Raw genomic sequence first — 11,870 nt, forward strand, 5'->3', positions numbered from 1 at the left:
ATTTCATTTCAGCCTATAAACAAGAGAAAGAAAAGAAAAATACTTTTCAAAACCTCACCCTAATTAAATTTCAAATCTATCTAAAAAGCCCCTAAATTCAACAGGATTTCTCCCTAAATTTAAAAGAAGCAGCTTCTCTTCTAATTACCACGTCTTATCCGAAAAAAGCTACAAAAATTAAAAAACAATTCATTTATTAAAAATCCTTAAAAGAAAGAAGCTCTACGCATCTTGAAAAACATTAAAGAACCATTAACAGAATCTCATCCTAATGGTCATCTTATTGAATAAAAATTGAAATACATCTATAGAGGACCCTAATATTACATTATTTTATTGCAATAATATCACTGAAGAAAATTTTCTTTCAATTAACATGTCATCGACTCTCTTTCGAAAATAAAAATTTAAAAATAAAAAATATCAATCCGTATAATATAATTAAAAAAAAAAAGTTTAGTTTTACATAAACTTCTGTATCTAGAGTCGCGATTCCCTACTAATTGCTCCTATTTTCCCCCCTAGGTTCTATAGACTAAACGATTCCCTCTCTCACAAAAATGCATCTTGTGGACTCTGCCAATATCTCTTACTTGAAACAACGCCTCCCTAACCCAAAATCCTTCTAGGCTAAGTAAAACTTTCCACTTCTCTCTCCTATAAATATCTTCCTTGCAAGGAAAATATTTACACCCATGACCCATTTTCATAAATGTTTTACGTCATATCCTCCTTTTATATATGACAAAAACTCTCATATGCAACAGAAACAACTAGGGTTTTCATTGAATAGATTAATCTGAAAGAAGTGACCTTCCCAATGGAAAACAATCTATATTACTAGAAAAAGCTTTCATTAAGAACACTGGATGTAGGATTGTAAGGAGTGAACTTAACTAAGGAAAACTGATGAGGGCATAACTTAAAGATTCTAGCAACAATCCACATACTCTCAACCATGATTTTAAAATCCAATCTATAGTTGGAGGAAAACGTCTTTAAGATGGAAATCAAGAAACATGTCCATGGGATCCTTAACTATGCATTGCCACTTTGTGCATACAAAAATTCAGTAAAAGGCCATCTACTTTGATGTTTCTTCTAGGCTTCAGTCTTCCCCCCCCCCCCACCCCCCACAAAAAAAAAAGGGGTTGTGGATACCCCAAGGAATAGGACTATTGTTGTCTCCTAGGGTTTAGGTTCATCCTTTTTGTCAAGTAGCAGGCTGTGATTGCTTCTCCCCACTCACACACACACACACACACCCGTTTTTCTGTTCTCTCCCTCACTTGTACATTCTCTTTCCCCCTTTTGGAGTTTTGGTTAATCATTATTTCATTCACCCCCCCCCCCCCCCCCCCAAAAAAAAAAAAATTAGTTAGAGGTCTACACTAACTCGTATGTGGAGTTACAAAGTCATTTTGCACCAAAGGTTAAGCTGTAAGGTTCTCTTTGAAGGAAGAAGTCACTGCATGAAATTACTGAAACAGTCTGCTACACAGGAAAAGCTAAATTGATGAGTATGGAAAACCAAATAGATGAGTACCCAAAAAAAAAATTCCAAAGAAAGGAAGCTAAGCCTACAATAAAAGTTTAAGCCCTATTGAACATCACCTTAATGCAAGTGAGATTAAATTTATATCTTTGTCTCTCATCAATTGTTATGACCTGTCCCATCAGTTTGCTACAATAATAATGATAGGAAGGAAAATGATAACAAAGGTTGCATCAGTAAAGGGCTTGATACAGGAGCTTCAAAGACAATGGACCCGAAGTGAGACTATAGCTTAAAAATAATCTCAGACGGTTGTTCGACCTCAGAAACAGTAATCTCATAGGTCATCCACACGTCTTACTACCCTAGCACACTTAGAAAGAGAGAGAATTTGAACCAAAAGGAGTGGAATGGATTTCTTATTTCCTTCTTTATATCACTGTCTCTTAGATTATTGCTCTATTTTTGTAGAAGAAGAAAAGATAGTAGACAAAAATCAAGAGCCATGGTTCTTCTATTTACCAATGCTCCCACATACCAATTTCCATGCTATTTGTGAAGAATGATGAGATGCGAGTTTCTAATTTCTCTCACTCATTGAGTCATTTCGTAGTAATCCTATTTTCTCATAGAGTCAAGAGAGTCGATATGCTCAGAAGAGATACACCTATTCCCAATATTTCCTTCCTACCCTAACGCCTTGTACAAAGCTTATATGACTCATAGCTAAACGATACACCCTTCCCTTCTCTCTTAAGGATACTTTTCTCACAAATGAAATCACACCCTTCAAATTTGATCTCCAACCTTCACGTCTTCCATATCTTGTGGGCAGCTTATTCACTGGTCTCAATTCTTTATATTTTTTTACCACTATTCCCTATCTTATATATTGGGTTCATGTGAAGTTACAAAGAAGGATCCACTTGTTTTTCTTCTAATGGTGACAATGAACGGATAATTAGCTTGGAAAGATTCCAAAGAGGACGATCTGACTGTTTGGATGTTGAAACCCATCATTCCCTAAGAAAATAGGATAATTAATCCATAAACTTGGGGCTGGTGAAAGATGAATAAGGACTCTAAAGTTTAATGCAGATGAATACGAAGTCTAGTTGAATTGCATACACTATTTAGATGGTGTGTACATATCCACTTTATTACGGATAGGAATGAATAAATTATGTATTTTAATAAAGTTATTCATGTTGTTCAAACTTAGGAAATTATAGAAACACTAACCTTTCAATATTTTACAACATTATCTCTCCATTCTAACATTTTACTCTATTTTCTCTCTTTTCTTCTTCTCAACCTTTAAAATATCTACTTGTTTAAAAAATAATTAGAATTAAAGATTATTTAAGCAAAATCATGCATTACAAGTTACAACTAGAAATATGTACTCCATATTATTCTATCTAACAGAAGCAAAAAAATCCACAGCAGAATGTGTGTGAGTATGTGTGTGTGTGAAAAACTGACGCTGAAAAAAAATTTGCACACAAAACATAGAGAAGGCAAAAGGTGCAAAGAAATTTTAGAGATAATTCAGTAGCAACACAAAGTAGAATTTAAATAACGCATTTAGCATGTTTTAGATTTATTTACACCCAATTACTCTTGGTTGATGCCCTTTTTCTTTTATCCGCGTAAAAGAAAAGGTTTTATTTTGTCTCTGCTTCAATTTTACTTCAGTTCTATCCAACCTGACACTAACTGATGGATAAAATATTCAAAATCTACAACCTTGCAGATATGTTACAGGCTGCTGAGGAAAGCCAGATTTTCTATGATGCTACAATAAGGACAGAAAGAATATGGAATAATACTCGGTGCTTCAGGCATTGGGAATCAATGAGAAGTGAAAAAAGAGTGTGCAAGATAATCACCTAGAAAGCTTGAGACTGATTAGGAAGGTGAGCAATTGTTTCTTTGTTGGGGGCACAACCTCCAACCATCATCTTTTCATACACTGCATATGCATGGTCAAGATTTCCTGACGTGCTATACCCTCGAATGAGGGAATTATATGTGATAACATTAGGTTCAAGGCCCTTAAGTTGAAGCTCTTCAAAGATCTTTCTTGCTTCATTTACCATGCCAACCTTCCCAAGATTGAGTATTAAGGAATTGTAGGTATAAAGGTCAGGGCTGATCCCTTGATTTTGCATCTCATTGAAAAGAGAAAGAGCTTCTTCTAGTCTCAGTGATTTCCCAAGCCCATCAATCATCAGGTTATATGAAACCAAATCAGGATCAAGGCCACTTAATTTCAGTTCCTCGAAATAGTGCAAAGCCTCAGCATCCTTCCCCACCATCCAAAGGCAATCAACAAGAATTGTATAGGTCTTTACATCCGGTTTAATTCCTTCTTTACGCATCCTTTCAAACAACAAACATGCAGTTTCCACATCTCCCACCTTTCCAAATCCATTAATTAGAATATTATAGACAGCACAGTTAGGTTTGCATCCATATTCAACCATCTCCTCAAAGAATTGCTTTGCTTCCTCTACCCTTCCAGACTTTGACAGACCATCTATAAGAGGGCCATATGTACAAGGACTCGGAGAGAAGTCTGCACTAATAAGATCATAGTACAAGTCTATAGCCTCATCCAACATGTTTGACTTGACAAGGCTGGATATGACAATGTTGTGAGTTATGGTGTTTGGTTGGCATCCCCTAGCAAGCATCTCCCCACGCAGTTTGTAAAGTTCATCAATCCTCCCTGACTTCCCAAGAGAATCAAGTAACAAATTGTAGGTGAAAATATCAGGAGCACAAGCAGCATTCTTCATCTCTTCAAATAGATCCCAAGCCATTTCAGTTAGTTGGGATGCAAGGAGGCTTTCCATTAAAGCATTATAAACTTCAAGTGTTGATGTAATTCCATACATCTTCGTAAATTTATGAAATAATGTATTAGCATCAGCCGCTTTATTGAGCCTGCACAAACACTTGACTAGAGGGATTAATATGGAATCATCCTTGCAAATTCCAGCAGACACCAATCTTTCAGCAAATATGATAGACAGCTCTATATCAGCTTCACATAAAATGGCTTCCAGCAGATTCTCCCAACAAATCCTCTCTGCTACATATCCAGCCTGATAGAAAAAATTCTCGGCAATCTTGAAAGCATCCTGAACCAGCCCACTTTTTACCACCACCGGAAGGAGAGTGCATAAAGTCACAAAATCAGGATAGAACAGTTTCCTCATCTGATGGAAGATCAAAAACGCATCACCAGCTCTGTTTGCCTCAACTAAACCATGAATAATGGTGTTGTATGTAAACACATCAGGCCAACATTCCATTTTTGACATTCCAGAAAACATTTTCAAGGCCCAATTGACCTCTCCGCTCTTGCAAAGGCAATCAATGACTGTGTTGAACGTTATTGTGTTTGGAGGGACACCACATTTTTTCATACTCTCAAATAATTCTATGGCCTTTTGCACTCTACCCTCTTTTCCTAATCCATCAAGCAATGTATTGTAGGTCACAACCGTAGGAACAATCTCCATGTTCTTCATTCTGTGAAACATTTTCCATGCCTCATCTACTTGATGGTTCTTGTAAAGTGTATCGATTAAGGAATTGAATGTAATCTCATCTGGATCACAGCCATTTCCCATCATCTCAGAGAGTAATTTTACAGATTCATCTATCTTCCCTGCCTTACTGTAGCACTTCATCATCATATTGTAGGTTATGGTATCTGGAGTAAGGCCATTATTCTTAAGTCCATGAAAAATATTCTTTGCGAGGCCAATATTACCGTGTTTGGCAAGGCCGTACAAGGATGCATTGCAAGCAACCACATTGGGAACAATTCCCCTATTCTTCATCTTATAAAAGGTCTCTACAGCTTTGCTAGACTCCCCTGACTTGCCATAATAGTCAATAAATAGGATGTATGTAAAAACAGTGGGCTCAGGACCATGAGATTCCATAGAGTCGAGCAGCTCTAGTGCATCATTCAACCTATTTACTCTCAGCAGCCCAGAAATCAGTGTATTATAAGTATACAGATTTGGTTTCACACCCTTCTTTCTCATGACGTCCAAAGTGCCAAATGCTTCATCAATTTTATATGTTTTGCATAAAGCGTCCACAAGTATTGTGAAAGCAATCACATCAGCAGCATAACCATCGGCTTCCATCTGCACCCAAAATTCTCTCAGGGAGTCCAAATCCCCGATATCACAGAACTTGTTCAATAATGTTATATAAGTTACACGATCAGGTCTATGACTGCTAGATTTCATCTTTAAAAACAATTTTTTAGCAGTATCAAGTCTACCAGCATTACAGAGGGCATCAATGAGAACTGTATAAGTAACGACATCAGGTCCACATCCCTCCTCATCCATTCTCTTCAGAATCCCACATGCTTCGTCTATTTTGCCAGCACGTCCAAGCACCCTAATGCATATTGTGAAGGTGTAAATATTAGGTTGTAAACCTATACTTTCCATTTCTTCCAACAAACTCATAACAGTTTTGGCGTCCCTCCTCTTCCCAGATGCTACCATAAGTGCAGAATAAGTCTTCAAACTAGGTTTAATCCTTTCAGAAAGCATTCTTTTGTAAACTAACATAGCCTCCCTAGGAAACCCAGATTGAAGAAGTAAATGGATTAAACCATTGTACGAGAAGGCATTCAAAACAAAACCAGCTTTGCTCATCCGTTCAAGCGCAAATGGGGCTTGCCGAATCCCTCCTCTTACAGATAGACTCTCAAAAATAGTCAAGTAAGTCTCCAAATTCCTCTTTATGATTTGCTTCTGCATCAAATCAAATACAACAGCCATCTCTTCCACCTTCCCGTGGGCACTCAAGAGCTCAAGCATATAATTGCATGACTCAGTGTTGTGAATTACAATAGGCCGTTGGGCAACTGATTTGAAAAACGACAAAGCCTGAATTGGTTCAGACATGGACTTCAGAGTCTGAATTACCTTATCAGGAGTCAACCCATCTTTGGCTCTCTCTTTCATTCCCATCATTACGCATGAATCGCCTACCACACTCCCACAAGAACCCACTTGCTTTTTCCTCTTTTTCTTCCACTTCAAAAGAAACCCACATGGTAAAACCTTCAAACTTCCCATTGGTTTCTCCCTTAAGAAACCATAATAGTTTAGAACATATGGTTTAATGTCACTCTGAACACCATGCCTAGTACTTGAAACACAAATCTTTGGAGAACAGAGCTCCATCACAATCATGAATATATCGGAAGATTTTTTTTTTCAGAAAATATCAGAAATATTCAACCAGAGACGAAAGTTGATGCTGTTCACTAAAATTGCTGTTAGAAAACACTGTACAGGAAAAACATGGCAAACAGGGAGAATCGTCTTACCTCTCATCGCATGAAAAACTAACCGAATGAAGCGAATACAAAGCATAGTTTCTTCACTCACAAGCTGCGAGAGCCATTGCATTGACTGAACATTTGAATTTCAGAGCTTATCGGTTCTGACTTTGAGCTTTAGCGGGCATTCTTTTAGCGAAGATTTTTCACTTCTGTGTGGACGCTTTTCGCCCGATGCCACCAGGCCCACCACTATAAATCATCTTCTGGACCGGATTATTTTTGGTGGGTAAGGATTGCACCACTAAGTAATGCTGAATTCTATTTTTTATTTTTTTCTTTTATTCCACATTAAGGGGTTAAAATTCTAAATTTACAAAATCATTATTCTTAGTTGAAACTCGATGAAAGCTCCATTTCCATCTCATGGAAGAGAATCCTAGTTTGGAATGGTAGGCCTAGAAGCTTTCCCAATGGGGTTTGCCATTGTTTGCTCTGCTAGAGGCACTGATACGACACCTTGCAAACTTAGATTACATGCAAAAAATCTTATCGCGACTCCCAATTAGCATGGTACAAATTTTGGTAGAACTTGTTTTGGCCAGGCAAAAAATTGAGAGGAAATGTCCATGTTCAAGTATTTGTAATAGGTTTTAGTCCATCTCATTCAAAATTTTGATCGGGATGGACCAACTTGATGGTACCAACCAAAATGGACTGAAATGGTCCTCTTCAAAAGGAAAAGGGAAGCATTTCTGCTATTTTGCAAAACTCATCTCACGTCGCCCCTCTAGATTTCAATCAATGACCATTTCGGTCTCTTTTAGTGATTTTGGTTCTTGAATCCCATTTCTCATTCAAATCTTATGACTCCTTTGTTAAAAGTATCAATGTAGGTTCACATAGGCTTTGGAAGTGGCAAGGATAGCTTTTGATGACAACCGAAAGTTATAGCATAGCAAAGTTCACAAAAAGCTACGGTGTATTGGTGTATTTGTTTATCAACCGTAGGTTTTGTATTGCTGTCATGATTGAGCAGGTGCTACTTTGTTTGCTATTTCCAAACCCATGGCTATTTGTTCAGTGATTGAAGAAGAGGTATTGTTTGCTCGACTACAAGTGGAAGAGCTCCGAACAAAGAAGTTCATATGTTTGCATTTGTGCCAAGGGAATCAAATTAGAGTTTTTTACATACTTTCCCTTGAAAAACATGCAAAACACATGACACCACCTCAAAAAATCACACATTATATAGGTCATGAAAAATAAACGATAACACATCCTATTAAGAGAAGATTGTTAATGTTCAAACAAAAATATCAAAATGACCATATTATCCATGTAGGGGTTTAACAAAAATTTCAAAATGACAAAACATATTATACTTGTAGGGGGTTATACGACCTTTTTTATAATAGGAACATAACTTAAAAACTCTGAAAACAACATTAAAATAGAGCACAGAGTGAGATAGCAATTAATTACAAAATCTTTAGGTTACAACCTTATTGAAATTTTGTTATATAGCCAAAAATGCCAGATAGGCCACCTAACTCGTTACTTAAGCTGGGGGACATATCAACAACAGATACTTGGATGCTAGGTGTTTCTTTCTTTATTAAAATATTAGATTGGCTGTATTTGAAGATGATTCTCGTGAGTCCTTAAGGTAGATATGGTGCCGACCCCTCAAAATATTTCGGTTTCTCCTCTAATTTCCGGGGGGGTGGCGCAAATCCAAAATCTTCAAGGAAATTGGGGATTAGGTAGCAAGTTGAGTACAAGGTTGGAAGCAGAGGGAAGTACTCATAAAGTTGATGGGGTCAACTATGGCTACTTATGTGGGATTTCATTTCAAATTGCCGTGCAGTATCTTAGACAAGGTTAGAAAACCTATCAATTTTTTATTGGAGTCAACAAGATGGGGATAAGAAGCTTCATTGGATCTCATGGTCAATGTTATGTAAATTCAAGGAGAAGGGAGGTTTGGTGTTTAGGGACTCCTCCTTGCACAATTGGACCCTATTAGCAAAAGTAGCATGGAGGTTATGGGCCTACCCGGATTCTTACTAAGCCAAGTCTCTGAAGGAAGTCTATTTTCCCAATTCAGATTTTTGCAAGCGAACAAATGGGCTAAGCCTTGTTGGGCTTGCTGAGCATATTGAAAAAAAAGAGAGGCTTTGAAATTGGGACTTATTAACTATAGTGGAGATTGCTCAAACACTAAGGTTTGGGGAAGCAACTATACCCAAGCCTCTATTTCAAATTCATTCCCCTCAACCCATGGGTACTAATGTGTAAGTAGAAGTTGATCTAATTGATGAAAGCACTAATTCTTGGAACCAAGAGTTGCTCTCCCAGTTGTTTTCTCATCAAGAGGTTGAAATTATTCACAAAAATCCAAATAAGCATGATGCATGGGAAGGACAAGGTCTTTTTTTTGTGGCAGGGGGTTATAAGACGACATATTCTCGGTAAAAAATGCATATCATTTACTTTGTAATCTAAGATATCACAAGATGCAAAGGGAGGGAGGTTCATCTAGAAGACATGAATGAGATAAGTTGCAATCACATGCATGTTGGACCCTTTGGTTGACCCAAAATGACTTATGTTTTAATGGGATTACATTATCACATGAACAAATTATAGAAAGGGCCCGTAAGGCCCATGTAGTGCTTTGCATTAATCTACCAAGTCACCATGGAAGATCAACTACAACTAACAATGGTGGCTGGGGCTGGAGCCAGACATGCAACCCCTCCCCCTCCATGGATCAAAGTACCTCAGATTTCACCCAACTAAATAATTCAACTTGTGGAGGTATTGGGTTTATCGCATGACAACACAAGTTCTCCCCTTTGGGCAACATCCAAGCCTAAATTATTGTTCTTCTATCCTCATCGGACGAAGGGGGGGTCTTTCGACATTGTAGTGGCAGGAGGGTATCCATGCAGGGTATTTCAAATCATCATCAAGTTTTTCAAGAGTGATGTCTTTTATTTTATTTTTCTTTTCCTGCCAACAGGAATGATGTTTGAATTAGATTGTAAGCAATTGGTGGATATGGATCCCTTCTTGCCTTGTAATCTAGATATTCTTCCCATTGTGGAGGATATTAGGGTACTATTGTCAAAGTTGGATGATTGATTAGTGTCTCTTATTTCTAGAGAGTCTAATAGTGTTTCACACTCATTAGCCAGGTAGCACCTATATTTGGCAAGTAGGGCAAATTAGCTGAATGCCACTCCTTGAATCTTAGACTTGTGCAATCAAGATGCCTTGATATACTTCTTGCCTTCTTTTAGAATAGAAATGTTTCTCATAAAAAAAAAATGTCGAATATTAGACAAAAGTAAGTTAATATAAAGCACACCTGGGGGGAGGGGGAAAAATAATAAAAAAAAAAAAGTAAGAGGACATCAGGTGACAAATAAATCTGATTAGTAGAGGTTTATACTTCTTTCACACTTCTCTACCACACATTAGAGGGGAACCATTTTTAAATTATAATGAAATGAATTAAAGATGAAACCCTAGTGAATCACCCTCCTAATGTATAGTGGAAAGGTGTGAGGACACAACCTCTACCTTTAGGTGGCTTTGAGTCCAAATTGTCTCCATCGGATAGCTATCCTCTCATCTTCCCACACTTACATATGGCCTACCCATGGTACACCAGCAAACCTTATATAAGTGTGAGAGGATGGAAGGACAGCCTGCCTAGGTGGAGAGGTTCTCCACTTTGGCTACTCCCTTTGTAGGGTTAAAATCCTTGGCGGCGCGAATTTGGGTGGCCATCCAGCGGCCGCATTGGATGTGCACCATGTGGCCATCGAAAAAATTCTGATCTTTGTAAATTGATTATATTAAATCCCGTTCTAAAGCAAAATCTATACGGTTTATCCAACCCAAACACAAAAACTGACTCACATTGGGGGGGGGGGGGGCTGTAGTTGCGATCAATTCAAGTTCGACAGTAAGCATTTCCATTTCGATTTTGAAATAGAGATGAGTTCCGTTAGCAAAGCGTAGTTGCGAGCATTGGAATCATGGAGGTATTGAAGGATCAAGGCATCTAATATATGGAGTTATGTTATGATATTGTTTCATCAGCACGTCAAGGGCAATGTCCGATCTTATTCACAAGATAAAAAGACATCTTCTTCTCCCACAACGACTTCAATGTTGAAATCCACTACGAAGAATGGAGATCAGAAGTTGAAGCAATCAAAGGAGTCGCTCAAGAAGGTCATGTTCTTGAGTTATTGGGGTCCCAATTAACTGACTTTTACTGTTCACTGTTTCATTTCTTCTTCTACTTGAGGATTCCTCAAAGAGTGTGTGTGGCCACAAAACCCCGTAGAATGAAGGTATTGAGGGACTTGGAGTAGAAATTTTCCTAGGGGAAGTCACCGCTTCATAATTGTAAATGCAAACTATACAAACTATTCATAGAATGATTGAAAATTTTCTATATAATTTTGAGTTCACTTAATCATTTGTGTTTTTCTTGCATAGATCTTAATTCTTCAATGGAGACCCTTAAATCAACTGATTTACTAACCGGATGACAAAAAATTAATCGGTTGTAAATATGACTGCAACATGTCTGGGTTCTGAAAACTTGATCCTTATTTACATTGAAGATTCTAACTTAGACCCTGATGATATTGCCTCCGTTCAAAATAGATCTAACACAAATCAATCTTGACCCAAGTTCTAACTATTCGGTTGCTAGTCATACATATTCTATGCGTATGAATTCGTATTGTCAATAATCAATTATGGGATTGCTATTTGGCTCAAGAACAAGGCAATTGTCATAGCATCTTACAGCCATCATTCAATAACTTAAGCACCAAAATTCACTTTAATTGGATCATTGAATTATACCTAGAGAGATCTAAAGAGAGCTATTACCAAGAAAAACAAGAGTTTGCATTCAGAAAGCTCAATCGGGGAGAAGAACACGAGCAAATTGGCTGCCTCTTCGCATTTGTTTCCCTCCTTCAAAGTGGGTCGGTTTTGTGGTTTTGTGTTTTG

The 11,870-nt window shown here is 37.6% G+C and overlaps 1 protein-coding gene across 4 annotated transcripts in view; it reads right to left on the reverse strand.

The window, feature by feature from the left end:
* LOC148999924 (uncharacterized) overlaps window positions 1–7,050 on the reverse strand; it is a 33,235-nt gene extending 26,185 nt beyond the window's left edge. For 3 of the 4 annotated variants that reach the window (XR_016170707.1, XR_016170706.1, XM_089139748.1), the window contains exon 1: window positions 3,388–7,049. Coding sequence is in view for 2 of the 4 variants with exons in the window: in XM_089139748.1 (XP_088995874.1) it covers window positions 3,388–6,735 (3,348 nt within the window). In the remaining 2 variants the exon portion in view is untranslated. Of the gene's footprint in view, window positions 1–3,387 lie in introns of all 4 variants that reach the window. The other variant, XM_089139749.1, reaches the window with a different exon arrangement.
* Window positions 7,051–11,870: the final 4,820 nt, after the last annotated feature.

The sequence above is a fragment of the Hakea prostrata genome, chromosome 11 (genome assembly GCF_041222555.1).
Source record: "Hakea prostrata isolate BN-2017 chromosome 11, UWA_Hpros_2, whole genome shotgun sequence".
In the NCBI taxonomy this organism is placed as follows: domain Eukaryota; kingdom Viridiplantae; phylum Streptophyta; class Magnoliopsida; order Proteales; family Proteaceae; genus Hakea; species Hakea prostrata.